This window comes from Chionomys nivalis, chromosome 13, assembly GCF_950005125.1.
Source record: "Chionomys nivalis chromosome 13, mChiNiv1.1, whole genome shotgun sequence".
Lineage (NCBI taxonomy): Eukaryota > Metazoa > Chordata > Mammalia > Rodentia > Cricetidae > Chionomys > Chionomys nivalis.
The window spans coordinates 34,905,131-34,925,501 of NC_080098.1; the positions used below are offsets into that span (position 1 = coordinate 34,905,131).

The window sequence follows — 20,371 nt, forward strand, 5'->3', positions numbered from 1 at the left end:
CTTCCTTCCTTCCTTCCTTCCTTCCTTCCTTCCTTCCTTCCTTCCTTCCTTCCTTCCTTCCTTCCTTTTTTTTATATGGTTTTTCGAGACAAGATTTCTCTGTAGCTTTGGAGCCTTGAACTCAGAGATCCGCCTGCCTCTGCCTCCCAGGTATTGGGATTAAAGGCGTGTGCCACCACCGCCTGGCAGCTCTAGGCTTCTATAACTATTTTTCCAAAAGTCTTTGAGAAACAACCTTTTTCTGAAAAATAAAGTGTTCTACCAGAATCTGTCAGGCAAAGGCACAAAGGTGAGCAGCATGGAGCCAGCTCAGCTCTTGGGCCTTTCCCCCTGCAGGAGAGTGTCGTTGACTCTGTCTGAGCAAAAGGGTAGTGATCTAGAGAAGTCCCAAGCACGGAGACTGAAGGGTGTCTGTGTATTGATAAGCACTGAGCCTAGCTGCCTCTGCCCACTTCAGTTGCTTCCTGATCTTTTAATGTGCTGGAGATGGAAACTAGGGCTTCGCGCACACTCACATTTTATCACAGCTGCATCCCCAGCTCCTCAGAGTTTCATTGAGCCACCACCCCAGCCTAGAACTCACCTTAGAGACCAGGCCTGCCTCAGCCTCCCAAGTGTCTGGGATTGTGCAGTGTCACCAGGCCCAGCTTCTTCTCCCTTGTCAGTTTCTTCCTGTCTCCTCCTCCCTCCTCCTGTTTGTTTTATGGAATGTGGGAATCTTGCCCTCTTTGGCCTGCAGACAAGGCTCATATTTGCAGGATGCCTGCAATAGTGATCAGAGTTCATGGTCCAGTGAAAAGTTTAGCAGGGAGGATAAGCTGTGTGTTAACATTAGTGGGACTGAATCTGGGCAGGGTAAGGCACTTTGTAATGTCCTTTCTCTTTTCTCCTCTAGGGGAAGATGACGGTGAGTTGAAACTTGTGTTTACTTCAACCATGGAAGGAACCTTTTTACTATTAACTTTTGGTGTTTTTCTTCTTTTCACCAAATGCAGGTGGCTTAGCCTTTTTTTTCTTCAGAAATGAATGGTGACCAAAAATGAGATTTTTTTTAATAATGAAGTTGTCTTAATGTTTTTTTTTAAAAAAAAGCCTAGAAACCATTTTACCATTTTACTTAAATGTTTAGTATAGAAAGTCCACTTCCCCATTTTCTGTTAACAAAATTTTGAAGGTTGGTGGTAAAGATATTTTCTGCCAAGCTTGATGTCCTGAGTCCATCCCCAGGACCCACACGATGGTGGAAGAGAGCAGATCCCTTTAGCTGTCCAGGGACTTCCACACAGCTGCGGCACTCAGGACCCCACCCATGTACACTATGGATAATTTGTTTAATCTATGTGAAGATTCTGAGGGAATGTAGCAAAGTTATTTTTACCAGATAATTTGTGACTTCTTTATTTACTTATTGACTTTGAAAGTTACATTCTCAGTTTTCAACGTAGTGCTTAATCTCATAAACACTAATTACTAGCATTTGGCTGCAAAACAGCCAGAAAATTATTTCTTTTTTTTTTTTTTTTTTTTTTTTTGCTCTCTCCTTACCTGTGTTCAGTAACATTGTGCAGACTGGGAGGATGTATAAAATGCACGCCTTCCCTTTGTGAGCCAAGGATGCACAGAGGAAAGCAAATGCAGTGCACAACCAGCACAGCATCATAGGGAAACTCAGACCCCAGCAGGTGTGACTCAGTAAGTACACACCGACACAGCAACATACAGAAACTCAGACACAGACCCCAGCAGGTGTGACTCAGTAAGTACACACCGACACAGCAACATGCGGAAACTCAGACACAGACCCCAGCAGGTGTGACTCAGTAAGGGTGCAACAAAGCACCTTATGTATGATGGGACATGATGAGAAAAGCTTCCTGGAAGAAGTGGCCTGTGAGGTGAATGCTGAAGTACAGGAGCAGGTATAGAGCAGTAGAACTGGCTAGTGCAGGCTTGTCGGAGGAAATGCATGAACCTGAGAGCTGAGCAGTAAGTGCCCTGTGACTGGTCTGCAGTGGAAAGACTGAAGTCGTTAAAGGGATGGGTTAAGAGGCCTCGTCTGTCCAAATGGGAGCTAGCAGTGGAGGTTAAGGAAGTGGGATGGTAACAGCCCTTAGCAAGGGGAGGAGGAGGTACTGCAAAGGCTGTTGGCTGTTTTGTGGTGGAATGGGGAGCACTCAGGAGGCAGAGGAGCTCCCGGGGCTTATCCCTGAGACTGGGCAGGACCTCTGGGCGAGGTTTTCTGTCATCCTCTCAGAAGTACAGCAGCACTTCCCTTTCTTTTTCCCTTCCTAACTTGGGAGAGCATTATTGAGCCAGAAGCTTCTGTCTTTTAATGACAAAATTTTGTACATTTATCAGCAGTGTTTGGAAGCATGTGTCATAGGGAATAGCTAAACAAGATTAGTGTTCTCTCTCTCTCTATATATATATACATACTTTTTTGTGGCAAAAACCACTTGAAATCTCTCCGCAGTTTGTAAGAACACAACACATTGTTGCTAACTCTAGTCAGCATGCTGTATAGCAGACCTCTGGTTTAGACAACTCACTGCTGCTGTGGAACCCAAGTTCTGTGCTCCTTACCACCTTCCTCTGGGTCCCAGGAGATGTCTTAGGTCCCATACAGTTGGGTCACAGTCACTCTAAGCAAGAATTACATTGAAAGTTATCCTTTGAAGTTTACTCTTAGATTGTTGAGGAAACACACCTAGCTTTATTGGCTTAGGAAAAATTGAGTAATTATAACTTAATTTTTGTATTTATTGTTTGCTGGTATAATACTATGCTCGTTACCTCCGACAGATTTAAGTTCATTAAGTGTTTGCTCCCATGCATTTGAATTTAAACTTTCAGTAAATAAGATATATTTTAGTGCTTATACTAAAATTATATATTTTAATAATTAAGATATCTATAAGGACACTCTCCAGAGTTATTTAAATTATATATGGGTTTTTCCTAGAAATGTATGTCCGTTTTACTATTTAAAGAAGTAGGCATCCCTAGGGGTAGTCCTTAAGTGACCTAAATTTGTTTTTTTTTTTTTTTTTTTTTTTGTTTTTCAAGACAGGGTTTCTCTGTGGTTTTGGAGCCTGTCCTGGAACTAGCTCTTGTAGACCAGGCTGGTCTCGAACTCACAGAGATCCGCCTGCCTCTGCCTCCCAAGTGCTGGGATTAAAGGCGTGCGCCACCACCGCCCAGCTAAATTTGTTTTTTATACACAAATGTTTAAAATATTTTAACCAAATTCTTTTTTTTTTTTTTTAAAGGAGAATCATTCTATACCTGGCTAGAAGGTAAACTTTTTATTTGTGGGTCATTGTTTAGACAACTGATACTCAACAATATTTGAAAGAAACTAACGTTTAGTTTATTATATTTTGTGATAAAATTATGTGAAAACCTTGAGGATGTTGGCAGTCAAAAATCAGTACCAGATGAATATGCAGACTAAACAGGTAATAGGGTTTTCCTTGATGTTAACCTATGTAAGTAGCAAACAAGTGTGCTTTTAAAGCAGGGGGATTTCTCTTAGGAAGGAAGCACTTGTGATGTGTAAAACAAGGCAATGAGAATTAAATGTAGAAGATGGTACGTATGTACCCATGTTCATACAGTCCACATTTGCCTAACGAAAATTTAAAGCAATATAGTTTATAGCACATTTTTCATTCTTCGTCTTTTCCATATTACCAATATAAAATACTATGAATTAAAAGCTAGATACTGTAGAAGTTTAACAGCCTTGGTTAGTAACTGGGATTATGATGCTTTTGAAATTACATTATACTGTTTTATATTGGTGGAGGATGAATTAGCAAGCTGAGTGGTAGAGGGAAGTCATTGTTTTATAGCCATAGCTTCCAACAAAGTGATAAACTCTAAGTAGTTGATTCTGTGAGTTGTTAGCTGCCTGTGTTTCTTATGAACATAATTTCTGTTTGTTCTTAGTCACTTACATGTATATATTGGTCATTTTAAAGTGAACATGTGTGACTACTATTATGAGTTGTGTTGGAAAATGATGCAAAGCTTAAGTTTACCTTAAAGATGAACAATGTGGAAAGTAAGATCAGGGGTGTCCAACATTTGACACTGTGACATGATACTGGGGTCTACAAGCATGTTGGACTGCATTTATAGATATCTGGGATGAGTTAACACATGAGTTATAAGTTGAACACTCCTGATTGAGATTCAGAGAGAGAGGCTTGAATGTTGAAAATGGAGGAGGAAAATGAAATCTGACAGTGTTTGACCTTAGGCCCTGTGCATCAACCATTCCACCCCACCGTGCTGCTTGGAAACACTGAATGTGAGTGTGTGGTTCCTAAGAGCTCATGTAGGTACAGGCAACTGGCTCAGTCTCTTCTGAGGTCATTTCCTCAGCTGCAGCTGTGACAGTAACTGCTGCCACCTACGCTGTTGGTGGAGAAGTTCTTGAAAACAGCCGGGAGATATTCTTATTCAGGGCAGCTGTGACAGCAGAAAATCCAACACTCTTGTGAGAAACATGATTACATATATTCAGTGTCCCCTGAATGCATCATTGAAAATTAATTTGAGTGCTCTTAAATATAGAAGTGATCTCCCTAAATTTGCTGGTCGAACTTGCTATGTATCATTAGAATAGAAGTTGGTAGAATTGCCTTTGTAGGACAGCTTTTTGTGTTACTTCAGAGCAAGAGGTAGAAGCTTTGCCTGCTCTTTGTGGGCACAGTCACCAGGTTGGGCCTGAAGGTCTAAGACCATTGTCTCACAGCACAACATGGCTGACAGAAACTTTCTACATGCAGAAGGATTAATATTGCTCAGAGTTTCAGGGGGTTCACTCGATGGCTACTTGGCCCTGAGCGTGTGAAAATATCCTGATGGAATGTGTGGCAGAGAGCAGTTGTACTGCAGGCTGGAGGCAGAGAGCAACAGGAAGCAGACAGGAATAACATTGCCCCTCAGGCCCTGTTCCCACCGCTGTATTTATTCCAGCTAGGCCCCACCAAAACAAACCTAAGAATCCCAAACCTAAGCCTGCAGGGATACTGCATATTCCAGCCATTAACAGTGCTCTTAAATATTAACCTAAAGCCCAGGTACTGCCTGTTTTGATTAAATATTCTGTATCTAATGGGCATGGTTTGTTTTTTTCTTTGTTTTTCTTAATAGGTTTGTGTCTTGAGAAGAGAGTATTCTATAAGCTTATATCAGGACTACATGCCAGCATCAATTTACATCTGTGTGCAAATTATCTTCTGGAAGGTAATCAGATTTCGTAAATGAAGACTGTTTTACTTCTAAGATACTGTAAAAAGTGTTGGAAAGTAAAATACATATTCTGCAGAGTGAAACAAAAAACGCTTTTTATACTAAAAGACAATATATTTCTCTTTATTTTCAGAAACCTGGGGTAAACCTAGTTGGGGACCTAACATCAAAGAATTCAAACGCCGCTTTGATCCTGTGGAAACAAAGGGGGAGGGTCCAAGAAGGCTGAAGAATCTATACTTTTTATACTTGATTGAGCTTCGTGCTTTGTCAAAGGTGGCCCCATATTTTGAGCGCTCAATTGTTGATCTTTACACTGGCAACTTGGAAGAAGATGCCGACACCAAGACTCTTCTTCTTAGCATCTTTCAGGACACAAAGTAAGACTTAAATGTCAGTTTTGGAGTCCTCCAGACATCAGCAAAGAGAGATGTAGAGCCGAGGAACACAGGAGCAATATTACCACAGTAGTTTTAGTGATGCTGAGTAAAAAGCCTTCCTGAAGCTTGGCTGCAGAAGGGTTTACACTTGCAAATAGGCTATGTATATTTTAATAAAGAACCAAAGATTTTATGTAGCGTCAAAATGCTCTACTGATTTGGTATTCTTTCAGTTACTGCTTAAACTTGTAGAGTCATAGTAAGTGCATAAGCATTACAGTGAGCATACAAGGTGCTGTTAGCTTCCTTCTGGAACATAACTGTTCACATCATCTGTAGTCTGTAAAACAATGCTCCCTGTGTTACAAAAGGCACGAAGGAAAAGGTAGATGGTGAAGCTACACATTAATGTATACAAGAATACGAATGTTGGCATATTTGGAGATTGCTTTTCACTTGTAAATAATTTTACTAATTTCCTTAAGATACTGCAGTCTTAGCGGGGTATTGGTAACACACGCCTTTAATCCTAGCACTTGGGAGGCAAAGACAGGCAGATCTTTGTGAGTTTGAGGCCAGCGTGGTCCACAGAGCAAGTTCCGAGACAAGGCTCCAAAGATACACAGAGAAACCCTGTCTTGAGAAAACAAACCCAAAAGAGAGAATAGCTTGCTGTAGTCTTACTGTGTATGCATGAAGTGTCTCCCTCCTACATAATAAATAGCAGATTTTAAATATGTGTAAGGTTATAAAATTTTAGCAGAGCTCTAGGACAAGCCCTTGGACTTTTCATTAGTAACTTACTAATAGTATTGTCATTTCATCAGGTCTTTTCCCATGCACTTTGATGAGAAATCCATGTTTGCAGGTGACAAGAAGGGGGCCAAGTCATTAAAGGTAACCGGGGCTATTGTGGGAGCCATTTGTTGTATTTTCATCTTATTCATCCAAACTTTCCTAGTTGTCCAATACTTTGATGCTAGTCTGATTAGATTTTCCTATAGTGATCACTGTTGATTGAGGACCCATGTCACAGCATAGCACTGAGTGGTTTACAATTGGATCGGTTCTATGGCCAACAGTCTGAGTTACGTTTTATACTCATTCCTTTTTCTGTTGCTGTGAGGAAATACCCCGACAAAGTAGATTTTAGAAGCCATCCAATGTAAGCCACAACTCAGTTCTTACAAGTAAAGGTCTCTCTCACACTGTTAACTTTCCAGCCCTTTGTTAGGTGCCTTCTCAGTAAAACGTATTAAATGTGCACCAGGGATATTGGCTTCTATTAATGTCTGTTGTGTGACATACTATGTTGTGTATACAGAGTAGAGCTTTTACTATTGAAAAACAACTTAATCGCTTGTAAACTTCAAAACTTTATTCCATAGGTAATTCAACCAAATGTAGCTTAATTTTAAAAGTCTAATTCTGGTATTTTCTGCACACCAGGAGGAATTCCGGTTACATTTCAAGAACATCTCCCGTATCATGGACTGTGTGGGATGTGATAAATGCAGGTTGTGGGGGAAATTACAGGTGTGTGTTGTCTTTCCTTTTCAGACTGTTCATAGCCTTACATTTTTCTGCTTGCTTTAGTTTTGTTTTTGTTTTTGTTTTTAGAGACAGGGTTACTCTGTATAGCCCTGGCTGTCCTGGAACTAGCTCTGTAGAACAGGCTGGCCTTGAACTCACAAAGATCCACCTGGCTCTGCCTCCCAAGTGCTGGGCTTAAAGGAATTGATCATCACTGCCCAGCTGCTTAGTTTTATCAAGATTTGTTCAATGAATTAGTGTTTGGAAACAAGGAGATCCAAGTATGGCTTCAGTATTGTTACTGAAAGACAACACTACTAAACTGGTTCATGAGCAAGCACATTTTTGTATTCCGTGTCTTAGTACCATCTTAGACTCATATTTAAAGTTGGTTATATAAGCCCTAAACATTAAATTTTGGACATGGTTTGTTTCAGTGGTAAAAGGCTGCGTAGCACAAAATGCTAAAGTTCTGTGGGTCAGGCCTTAATCTTTAGTGTAAAGAGGATTATTTGATTTCTACCTTATTTTCTTCCAAAGATGATAAGTACAGAAAGTCAAAAGGCAAAATTTTTGTTTGTGTGGGTATTTTTCTTTTCTTTTTTTTTAAATACAGGTCTTGCTTTGTACTCAAGGCATCATTAAATTTGTGATCTTTCTGCACCAGCTGGTGAGATAGGATTATTTTAAAGGAAGCTGTGCTGATATCAAGATTTTCTTTTCCTCTAGTGCTGAGAACTATCTTATTGTTGCAATACTCTTGGAACTTTGAATTGCTAAGGTTCTAAATGCAGCAACTGTGTTTAAGAAGTCTGGGGTACAGAGCTGAGGTAGAGCAGGTTTGATCCCCTAACACTACAAAAAAAAAAAAAATAGTAGTGCTTTCAAGATTCCGAGTCAGTACTGTGGTTCTGATGATAAAAACAGGCACCTCAGTCATCTGGAACAGAAACATGTTCAACAAGCATCAGGTTGCTCAAGTTTTCCTGAGCATTGTTGTGTTTATGTGCATGTGACCTGTGAGGGAATAGACACTGCTCCATGCAAAGCACAGCACCGTGTCGTAAAGCTCGGCTCATAGGATTTTAAAAAGAAATCATTTCCCTTGTTTATATTTAGGGCTGTGTGTATATGTGTGTGTGTGTGCGCCTACGCACACACATGTGCTCTCACATGCCCAGAGAGGCCAGTAGAAGGTGTCAGATTCCCTGGAGCTGGAATTACAGGTGCTTATGAGCCACTGGATAGAGCAGCAAGCATTCCTAGCTGCTGGGCCATGTCCCCGGCTCCCTCATGGGGTGTTTAGTGTCCTTACTGAGCAGTTCTTCATAGTAGCTATTGTATGACGGTAATTGTAAGTTTATGAATATTCTCTTTAGACTCAGGGTTTAGGAACTGCCTTGAAGATACTATTCTCTGAAAAAGAAATCCAGAAACTTCCGGAGAACAGTCCATCTAAAGGCTTCCAGCTCACTCGGCAAGAAATAGTTGCTCTTTTAAATGCTTTTGGAAGGTAAGAATTGTACCTACAACTGAGACTGACTCCCTCAAGGCTTCACTATACTACACAGATTGTCTTTTTCCCCAAAGGTATGCTTTGGTTTGGCTTGCTAACAGAAGATGAAAATGCTGGGTGTGATGGCACACACTCAACCCCAGCTTGAGGAGCTGAGGAAGGCAGATCATGAGTTCAAGGCCAACCTAGCCTAAGTAGTAAAGAGTGTGTCTCAAAACCAAACCAAACCAAAAAAAAAAAACTTAAATTGATTGCTTACAGTCAGTTCTCAGTCAGTCCCAGGAAGAACTGATAGTTTCCAGTACCAGTGCCTTTCAGTTTAACTTCTCAGTTTCATGGGGGAAAGAGTCCCTAATATTCTTTATTTTAGTTGGCTACTTGTAGTATGGAGGAGCTGCGGGCTGTGTCCCACCGGCTAGCTTATACCCGAAATAATTACACAGAAACTGTATTCATTTAAACACTGTCTGGCCCATTATTTCTAGCCTCTCATTGGCTAACTCTCACATCTTGCTTTAACCCATATCTAATAATCTGTGTTCACCACAAGGCCGTGGCTTACCGGGAAAGATTCAGCATGTCTGACCTGGCGGCTGGCTCCATGGCGGCTGTCTCTGCCTTCTTCCTCCCAGCATTCTGTTCTGTCTACCGTGCCCATCTAAGGGCTGCCCTATCAAAAGGCCAAGGCAGTTTTCTTTATTCAACCAATGAAAGCAATACATAGAAGGACCGCCTACATCAGCTACTGCCTGCTGTAGTATAGTAGTGGACAGGAAGAGAATGTGATAGAGAAGTAATCAAAGATATGAAGCCTTTCCCTGCCCTGTATTGCCTAAAGAGCATGCGGGAGTCCTCTCCCACATTCCTGCCCCATTTCTTTCTATATCAGGAAAATATACACACACATACACTGCTTCTTATATCAGAAACGGGCATAAAAATAATTTGAATTTATAGGGAGATTTATGCAGTGTTGAGGGTTATAAAGCAGAAGGAAAAGAATCAGGAAATTGTATGCAGTGTTGTAACAGTAGGGCAAAGTAAGTCACATCATGGAGAAAATTTATTTTGAAACTGGAACCAGATGACAGGGATTAATGTATATGTTTTATGAGTGTGATTTTAAATTCAAAGGAGACCGATCACTGAAAGATAAATTAGATATGTCCCACCTTAATGCCAAGCCTTCACCTGTTTCCTCCATGTGTTTTTATCTAGGCAGGGTTTTGCTCTTGTGCAAGCTGACCTGGGACTCTGATCCGCCTCAGCCCTGGGTGCTAGGGTGTGAGCTGCTGTGTCCAGCTCTTCTCTATGTGAAGATGTCTGTGCTAATTGAGATACAGCTCACAAGGTAGCAGCTGGTGATGTTTCACATCTCAGGATACATTCAGCCTACACATTTTTGAGGTTTGAAGAAAAATAACAGAAGAAACTAGGTAAAATGTAAATTAATTGAAATGAAAAATGTCTTAAATAACTTAAACATTTTAATATAAAAATTAAGGAAAAATCAAACTAAACATTCCATCAAAGTTTCACTGGCTCTCAAAAATGTCCCTCCTAGCTTCAGCTCTTGTCTAGAGCCCCTTCTCCTCTAGGGAATGCTGGCTAGGAATCAGGTTTTGGAGTCCTGGGCTCCCGACCTGCCATTTGCCAGCAGTGCATCTCAGCAAACCTTGGCTCCTCTTCAGAACCAACCTGCTAGCTGGCTGTCTTTTTTTTTTTTTTTTTTTTTTTTTTTTTTTTTTTTGGTTTTTTTTTTTTTGGTTTTTTGAGACAGGGTTTCTCTGTGTATCTCTGGCTGTCCTGGAATTCACTTTGTAGACCAGGCTGGCCTTGAACTCACAGAGATTTGCCTGCCTCTGCTTCCCGGAGTGCTGGGATTAAAGGCATACTGGAGTTTTGTTCGATTAACCCTGAATTTTTTACATTAGGAAAAATGAACTTGTAGGTTTTTCATTTCTTTGCATCCCAGAATTTTATTTCTGGGTTTGAGCTACTTATTTATTCATTGAGCCAGCAATTACTTACACAGTGCCATAAATGTAGATAGGTAATGGGAGTTGGGAGGGACCTTGTAGGACACAACAAATACTTGTGAGCCACGCATGGCACTGTTTCTGTCGTTCATCTACAGTCTTTGTTATTGTTTTGTTTTCAAGACAGGGTTTCTCTGTGTGGCCCTGGCTGTCCTGTATCTCACTCTGTAGACCAGGCTCCCTCCTAACTCAGAGATCCATTTGCCTCAGCCTCCTGAGTGCTGGGATTGAAGGCGTGCACCACCACACCTAGCTCTCATCTGTTGTCTTGATGTGAAGATGAATTGGCTTCCTTTGCCCTTCTAAGCAAGCCCAAAGAACCAAAGCCCTGTGATTTGTCACTTTTAATGGAATTACAGCATAACTATTTAAAGCGGAATTCTCATAGATTTGCTCCATCCTTTGTTTCTCTGTGCTCTCTCTGCACTTTCTATCTCTTGTCAAAAAAGGCATCCCATGAGTCACTTGTCAGTGAGGTGAACACGTTTCTCTACTCCTGACCGCATACTAGGTCGGAGTTGCCTTGGCTCCAAGAGAGCTACAAACAGTATACATCAGAGTCAGAACTGAATCATTTTACCACCCCTGGAGCCAGTTGCCATCATTGTCTAACAGTATAGTGAAAACGTAGTATATAATACAGAATTCGTTTTATAGTATAAAGAAAAATGATGTTATACCCTTTGTAGGGAAATGGATGGAACTCAAGACAGTGAATCACATCAGGTTTAGAAAGACAATGTTTTCTGTCATTTGTGGATACAGATTTTATATACACACACACACAACACAGATGATGTGGGAGTCCCCTCTGTATGCTATGAATATGTTTTATTACCATTGGTTATTAAAGAAGCTGTTTCAGCCAATGGCTTAGTAGAGTAAAGCCAGGTGGAAATCCGAACAGAGATATAGAGAGAAAGTAGGTGGAGTCAGGGAGATGCCATGTAGCTGCTGAAGGAGAAAGACACCACCTGCTGGCCAGAACCTTACCTGTAGGCCACAGCCTCATGGTGATATACAGACTAATAGAAATGGGTTAATTTAAGATGTAAGAGTTAGCTAGAAATATGCATAAGCTATTGACCAAACAGTGTTGCAATGTTGTAATTAATATAGTTTCTACATTATTATTTGAGTCTGGGCACTTGGGAAATGAATGAGCAGTTCCTGCCCCACACACACCATGTTTGTATAAATGACATTAAAGAAAACTATCTAGAGTAACAAAACATTAATGAGATGGGTGAGGGATGAGAATGGAGAAAGCAGAAGTAGGGGTAGAATATATTTAAAGCACATTGTATACATATATGAAAATAAATCCAGTTCCAATTAAAGTTAAAATCAAAACAAAAAATCAGAGGCCAGAGATTGAAAGACTTGATATAAGAATATAAGGTAACTTCCTTTTTCTAAAATATTCCATACAGGGTAGGCCTAGAAAGATTTTATTCTAGGCTTTCCCCCAATTGTCTGCTCAAGTAAGGGTTAACTTACCTTATAGCACTATACCTCCTTCTAAACACCTAGATCCTCCTGCCTGCGACACTTTGTATACTGGACTTGGTTCTTCAGACAGTGGAAGGGACTATACTCAGTGTCTCTGTGATATATAGATTTGAACATATGAATTTTGGCATTTTCTGTAGTTGGGAACTTTGTGGATGTTCAGCATTATCTCAGTTTTAGTTTTGCATGTTTTCCAGCAATGAAACCCAAATATATGCAATGAAAAATAAATAAAATGGAATTCTCAATATTTAATGTTTGGTTCCTTTAGATTTTTGGTTCCAGGTTATACGGCTCAAGGATCCGGTATCAGCTATTCTAATGTGTGCACTCATCGGCTGTCCTTACTAATATACACTTGTTTTCCTCCTGTAGGCTTTCTACAAGCATAAGAGAATTACAGAACTTTAAAGCGTTATTACAGCACAGGAGGTAATGAAGACTTTTCTATGTCTCTGTAGACATAATGGACTGTGTGAAGCCTTTTAGCTTTGGACATTGAGCAGACAAAGTGTCTAAGACTTCAAGAATTCTGAACTCTTAAAGAGAAAATTCAAATGTTCACTTGAATATTTATGATCCTTAATAGAATATCGATTAGAGATATTTATAAATGAAGTATATACTTTAAAATTGTAAGTTATACTAATCCCATGTTTGTTTCACATTGGTTTTGTTTGTATTGTATTACCCTGCATTCCTTGCTGTCAAACATAAATGACTGTTTCTCCTGAGAAGACTCTTCAGTCTGTGATAGAAGAACTAGGGAACCAGTGCTGCCTAGGGCTGGTCTCAGTGACAGAAAGTTGTCCGTGCTGTAGTGTTCTCACCTTGCCTGGCACTGTGTCATCTTCTGTGATACGGGGCTGTCACTATAATGAATAGGCCTTTCAGTGATTAGTGAGAGAGGTTCTGAATGATTTCCCAGGACTCAACCACTTTAAGATGTTTAATTGCTGTTGCTGCTTTGGTTTTGGCCCAAAGGGACCTGCCTTGGTGGAAGTGGGTAAGTGCCCTCCCGTGCTTACTTGGCCAGATGTCCTGTGTACACCAGGCCGGCTCAGAGGAGTGTCTGTTCCCTAAAGCCTACAGTTCCTCTTCTTTGGACTTCTTCATTCCTCTCCTAATTATAAACATTCTCAGTTACTTTATGAAAAGCCCTATTTATTTAATAGATTGTTTATTCATAAAATTTGAATGGGATCCTGTGGGTTTATAATGCTAATTGCATTATACACAAATTTCGCTGTTTTAAAGTAAGCATTTTCAATATTTGGTTTTGACACAATCTATGCAATCCTCTACCTCTTGGTGTGATTCTGTCTGGTGAGATGCTTTGGCAGGAATGTCACTTCCCCCTTCTCCATCTTCAGTTCATCCCAGATCAGCCGTCCGTGATGTGACTTAAGACAGTAGAGGACTGGAAGGCCCTAGACTGTCATTTTTTAAACCTGGGATTTAAAGTCTTTAAATATTTTAAATTTTGGTTCTTCTAAAGGTGGCAGTGGATAATGAGATTACTTGAAAGGTTTTTATCTGTGTGGAAGTAATGCAAGTCCAAAGTCTCGCTTTTCCTTAGATTCCGTCTTTCTGAAGTAAACAGTAAGTGCTCTTAAACCCATATCTTATCTGCCAAAGTCTGACCTGTCTTCCTTGTGACTTCATGGTGTGTGCCAGATTGAGCTGGCCCCTCCTCTCTCAGTGCTCCGTCATCCACTGTGGGGCGATGGGAGACCGCAGCCTCACTACTTATTTCCTCCCAATTTCTGACCTTTATAGACTTAATGTTTTATTGATAGTGGTGAATTTTGTAGATTGATTTTTTTTTTAAGCTGGCTTTCAGTTTTTCTTTGCTTTTTATTTTAAAGAGCTGCAAGTGTTGCCGTGTGATGGGAGTGGGTCACTGTAAGACAGAAAGCCCACAGAGTGAGTGCCAGTGACCTCGCTAGTGCGTCAGTAAGAAGTGTTCTGTAGTGTCCATTTAGAATGTAAGGAAATGTGAAAATTTTGCACTTTGTTTTTATTTTAAATGCAGAGGTCATTTTGGTAATGCTCCTTACCATTACTGCAATTAGATGCTATTGTTTTACACTATTGGCTTGAGAAAAAAAAAATCTTCATTTCCACTTGCTGAATTTTTCTTAACCGTGATTTATTTCAAGCTTAGGACACACAGTAGTATTGGAGTGTGTTCTAGGAAATTGAAAAGCTGTAGTTAAGTTAGAATGTACTAAAGGTTTCACTGAATTTCCTCAGTAAAGTATTCTTAAGTTGATGTTCGTTGGATAACTTTTACATCACGATTGTGTGCGTGGCCTGTATTTCCATGTATCTGAGGTCTGTGGAGACTGTCAGTTGCTGAGCTGGGCATGAGGCTGGTCCCTAGGAGGCTGCAGTTCTGCACTAGTGCTGGGAGATACTGCCTACACTGAGAGCGCTTGACAGCTGAGCCACAACGTGCTGTCTGTCTGTGTCTCATCACCCACTGTAAAACTCTAGCACCTGACAAGCAAGACGGATGGGAATGAGTATACCTGGTGACATAATCAACATGAAGAAGAGCAAGTATTTTCCTTGGTGGCCTACGCTTGTTTTCCTGTAATGGCATTCGTGTGAGACAGACTGTACATACTAAAATGGCCAGTGTTCAGTACACCTCCTGTTTTGGATTATGTGGCGGATCAGCCAGAACAAGATGTCAGTTTTGAAGTTGACAAGTCAAATGTTGAGCCTCTGTGTCATGTGTGTGAAACGCTATGCCGTATTTCTCGACTCTGCCTAGGTGCCACTGTGTATAAGGAAGGACAGCTGTGCTGGTCTTCTCAGCACTGCCTTCAGCTGGACATCTGGGCACGGTTCACAGTAGGCCTCCCCGCAGTTGCAGAAGCTAAGGCTAGTCACCAGAAGGCTCAGACCAGGTATACGGTGTCATGGAAATTCCGTGGTACAAGCCAAGCCCAGAAATCCACGTGTCCTTTATTTGAAGTAACATCTACAGGTGCAACTTTGAGTTTTCGGAGAATTCCATATAATTCACTGTTGTACCCACCAGAATCTAGACCATGAATTAAAGTACATGTTTCTGCAATCTTTGTTGCTTTGTTTTTTTCTCCTCCATTTCAAGAGCAGTCAATTATAACTTAAGAATCAGGAAGAAAATATACATCTACATCATCTGAGGGGGATCTTCTCGCAGTCACAATGTCAGGCGTTGGCAGCCTGTGCTGAGGGTGCCACATGCGTCAGCTCGTCACCAGCACACTAGGTGGTAAGTACAATTATTTCCTAAAGCATAAAAACAGATGAGTTGAGACTCAGCCAAAGTCACAACTCATGGCTGTGGAGCCTGAAAGTGCCACCAGAACCATCAGCTCCAGAGCCCCTACTGACGATAATGAGGGCCATTTGTGTCATTTCTGTAAAGGCCTATTACCATTCAAAGTATAGGAACCTTGGCATTCTTTGATTTGTATTGAGCCATAAGCTTTATAAAAAACCTTATTGTTTTATTTAACTTTCTGAATAGGAATAGGTGGTACATTCATATGGTTAAAAAATACATTTTATACCAAAAATACAGTGCTACAGTGCACACAGATGCCTTCTTCCCTAGGCTTTGTGTATTTCCATCCATACCTTTTTTTTTTTTTAAAAAAAATAGCCAACATATATAAATAGAAAGCCTTATTTCTCTCTATCCGGAAGTGACATCACATACACACCATTTGCTTTTTATCACCTGATATTGCAGTGGCCACACGGCACAGACACCTTTTCACTTTAGTGGTTGCTGGGCATCCTTACCATGGCTGTGTCATTATTTAGTTGAACAGTACCATTCTTGGGCATTGTCCACATGTCATGTCACGTTTGTACGTGCATCGCTATGGTAAGTATTGAAAAATGAAAGACTACACACATGTTGCGTTGTGAAAGGCACCGACAGAGTCTGCCCTCCAGAGGCTGGTTATGTTCACACGCCACCTACAGTCTGACAGTGCTGCTCACCCACAACATCCCTGTCAGAGACACTGTGGTCTGCCAAACTATATAAAATGAACAACTTTTAATAGATGAAGGCATCTCCTGGCTCTGCTTACTGATCTTTGTCCATTTTGACCACATGATTATAAGAACCTCACCTGTTAGTATTGGTCCTTCAAGTGTGATGAGCGGCTTAGTCTTCTAGTTTATTTGGCTTTGTTTGTTCTGATGGTTTTCCCATGCTGTTTTCTAGTCGGATTTACTGGTTCTTTGGTAGCTTCTATATTAACTCACAGAATAGCTTCCCCACTTCTGACCAAGACAGCAATCCACTGGTATTTTTTTTTTCTGAAGTGTTTATGGTTTTGCTTTATTCTTCTAACTTAGCCTCAACACTGGAAAGACCCTTTTAGATTTTAACTACCAGGAGAATTTGAGCACTCTTACTAAATGGAGCGATTCATAGAGGTCTGACACAGCACCCATGAAGTCAGAGTTCACCTGGTAAGTAAGACAAAGTCTCCAAGAATGATTTGGGACTTACCTTCATATAGTAAGACAAAACAACAAAAAAAATTCCCTCCTCCATTTATTTGTTAAAAAAAAATGGGTATCTGTTAAAGACTCATAGCTGGGGGAGCCCTTCAGTGAGTACTAAGCTTGGTAAAAGTGCTCTGAAAAGAACGGGATTTGACTCTCGAGGGGTCTGGGAATGTAGCAATGAGCGAAACAAACACTCCTGCCACCACACAGCTCAGCTTTCACAGCCCGACCAGATTCCATTCCATTTACAGTAAGACCACACCTTAAGAAAATGCCACTGAGGCCACGTGCCACCTAAAAGGTTCCCAACAGTCCAGGTAGCCTCCTGATGCTGTCAGAACACTGACTGGGGGAAGCGATTTGACAGCTACCAGTCAGGGCCTCATCAAACCACATAGGCCAACCTGCCTGGGATGTACCTACAGCTGGGCAAAGACTTTGACAGGCCTCTGCCCTGTAGACTTGAAGCCTGGAGGGGGCTGGTGAGTTTATTTATAGAGAACTTCAGGAAGGATGCTTAGCTCCACAGACACAGCAGCCCTGGGAAAGCACTATTTATCTGAATGCAAGCACCCTTTTATGCTTAGTTAGGGTCTTGAATAAACATCATGACTGGGAAATACTAGTGGGTGTCAGAAACCATGGGTAACAGTTACATGAACAAGGGTTGGTAGAAAGGGAAGAATTTTGAGGCTCATATAAGCCAAATAAAGTGGGCCTCTAAACTCCAGTTCTAACTGGGCTAAAGTGCAGGGACAAACGGTCTGTTGAAAGCATAGAAAGTCAGAATTTCAGGTGTTAACCAGATGAGACTTAGGGAAAAGAAGCCACCGGTGAGGTATCTACATCAGAAAACGGAGCAGGGGCAGATGAAGGTTTGGAGAAGGCAACTGTGGATATCCGTAGGAGCTGCCAAGACCCTACATTTGGATCCAAGGAGCACAAGCCTGGACTGCATGAGTCCATGCTAAACATAGTACCTACCCAGGGCAAGGACGAGGTAAAGGTATTGGGAGTCCAATAGTTTGGGACATAGGGATGGCTATGGCAAGTACCAGGCATTTTGTTCTTTGGGAGAGGGGCCTTCACGTCCCTACCAGGAGATAAGAGGAAGTTAATGTGTGATCCTCTTTGTGCTGTCTCAGGTCCAAAACTCATGACAACTGCAGTCAGTCCAGCCCAGTACAGCAGAGACACCCAGTGGACACTGAATTACACAGCTGGTCTTCACAGTCCCATTTTAAAAGTTTTCTCACTTTGTCTTATTGGTTTAGTCTTTGCTGAGAGCGGACTCGAGCCTGTTCCGTTCAGTAGCTCCCATCTGGTCCCATCAGTTGTGGATAGCTCACACTGGAAAAAAAGGAATGGACATTGGTGCATTTCTGCACCAGTCTGCTAGATCTCTGACCGAAAAACGTGAGAGGATTCTTTTTCTAAAATAGTTGTCTTCACTTGTAAATTTGGTAAGTTATTTGTAACCTTGTAGAACAAACAAGGATGGGATGTATGTAGCTCAGTGGCAAAGCACTTGCTTAGCGGGTGTAAGGCCTGATTTGACGGCCACTGCAAATACACATGCATATGGGTACAAAACGTTCTAGTAATACATAATACACTACGCAGATCCGAGTGAAATTCTCATAGTGCTTCTCAAGCGCCCACAGTAACTAACGCTGCTTTTGTTCTTCATAGGGGTGACATGTTGGTTCAATACTATTGTTCACAAAAAGCAGTTGAGAGTTTGGGAGGCACTAAGGTTTGCTCAATCTATGCAGATAAACATAGGACCAGAACAGCTATTATGTGTCTGACACAGTCAAGACAGAGTTGACAGTGGTAGAGCATTGGCCATATCTGAGTAAGGCCCTGGATTCCATCCTTGCTGCAGCCACAAGGAAAACAATGTGACCTGGATGTATGCTGTACTAACTTGTAGCTCACAACTCCTACCACTTGGCTGTTAACCGTCTAATGGAATATATGCCAGACAATGACAGCTATGAACATAGCTTGGCCAGATCCTTAGCTCTGTGGGCAAATGACTTTCCCAGCAGTCCAAGTCGTGTGTGTCCTGTTCTTGTTACGGCAGACCTCAGTGCTGGTACGACATTTTTGGTGGGATTCCCTCTGTCCCGTGTACCTGTTCATCTCAGAGTACTGCTATAGCTCAGGCTGGACTCAAACTTGACCTAGTGCTGAGACTCCAAGCATAATACCCGGCTTGACCCTGTGCAGCACTTCAAGCTGTAATATTACCAGGATTTTAATTTCATGGTGGTGTAAACATGAACTTTTTTTTCCCCAGGTTTAATCTAACACATTAGGAGCAGTTTTGTTCCTCTTTCCCTACATGGGATCCATGGCCACCGTGTTTATACTCCAGCCTGTGGGGACAGCCTTTAAGAGTAAATAGTCTTTTTAAACAATGGTGAGTTTCCATAGACATATCATTTTGTCCTTTCCAATAAAAAAAAATAGCTGGCATGAAATGCTGACAGCATTATTGTAAAAGTGGATCATAGCTTGGTTAATGCTGGGTGCCTTGTCTTCTCCCTGACAAACTGTAAAGTGTGCATGTGCTATAAAATGAGTGCATACAGAACTATCTCGATGCTGCTGTGCTCTTCAGAAAGTCCTGCCCTCGGCTGCTGCTGGAGACGACACAGGCACTGGCTGCAACAGTGAACACTTGCAGGTACAGTGACAGGTAAGCTGTCTTATACACTGTTATTGTAAACTACTGAGTCAGGCCTCCATGTGCAGTTCACCCTGGCAAATAAGCATTGAGAATGGCTTATCACCCAGATGTTTGCTCATGCTCGAAAGTGAAGATGTGGTGAGGGGCTGTGTAGGTCTTCAACATGGTGTTCTATCCAGTCACGACCCATTTGAAACCAACTTTAAATACATCTAAATAGGAGGGAGTGGGTTTGTCCCTGTTAAATCCCCGAACTCTAGGACAGCAGGAGAGATGTGTGAAGTGGGCTAGAGCCTATGAGCGAGACTAGTCTTCCGGCCCTGGTGACCAGATGATGCAGTTTGTGAGAAGCCAGAGCATCGAGCCTCTGGGATTGCCATTTTGGTTCTAGGGTACACCCAGGGGAGCCCTGAGATAGCACATGGGAACATTGTCTGGGAACACTATCTGGCTGAGACAGGGGTCCTGCTACCACATAGGCAGAACCCACTTTTTCACACCCGTAGCTTTCAACAGACGGCCAGAGAACTGTTTAAAAATCACAGGCAGTGAGCACCATGTCAGGCTCATACAATAACAGGCATGGTTTACAGAAAAGCTGTCAGGAGTCCACAGTCCTTTAGCTTGAGGGCCAAAAATGTTTATTGTTAACACTCTGTGGGAAGCCTGTGGCTTACTGTTGGCTATAGCGAGCACTGGCTGAGTCAGGAGGAAGGCAAGAGTGCCTTCCCTGAGGTAGTGAGTATTCAGTTAAACTGGGCTGAAGAAAACTACAAAGTGGCTACCCACACGGCCGAGGCAGCCGACTAGTGTTGGCGAGTGCATCTCGACAGCTTCTGTTTGTTCCTGGAGTGCGTACAGTAGTGCCATCAGTGAAGAAGCACCAGGCTGTGGGCAGGGTTCA

At 41.7% G+C, this 20,371-nt stretch overlaps 1 protein-coding gene across 2 annotated transcripts in view; it reads left to right on the forward strand.

Moving 5' to 3' along the window:
* The window catches only part of Ero1b (endoplasmic reticulum oxidoreductase 1 beta), a 38,762-nt gene extending 23,416 nt beyond the window's left edge, over window positions 1-15,346 (forward strand). For both annotated transcript variants that reach the window (XM_057786910.1, XM_057786911.1), the window contains 8 exons: window positions 896-907; window positions 3,270-3,296; window positions 5,164-5,256; window positions 5,396-5,642; window positions 6,470-6,539; window positions 7,092-7,178; window positions 8,555-8,688; window positions 12,618-15,346. In XM_057786910.1, the coding sequence (XP_057642893.1) occupies window positions 896-907; window positions 3,270-3,296; window positions 5,164-5,256; window positions 5,396-5,642; window positions 6,470-6,539; window positions 7,092-7,178; window positions 8,555-8,688; window positions 12,618-12,678 (731 nt within the window). In that variant the 3' untranslated portion in view covers window positions 12,679-15,346. The remainder of the gene's footprint in view (window positions 1-895; window positions 908-3,269; window positions 3,297-5,163; window positions 5,257-5,395; window positions 5,643-6,469; window positions 6,540-7,091; window positions 7,179-8,554; window positions 8,689-12,617) is intronic.
* Window positions 15,347-20,371: the final 5,025 nt, after the last annotated feature.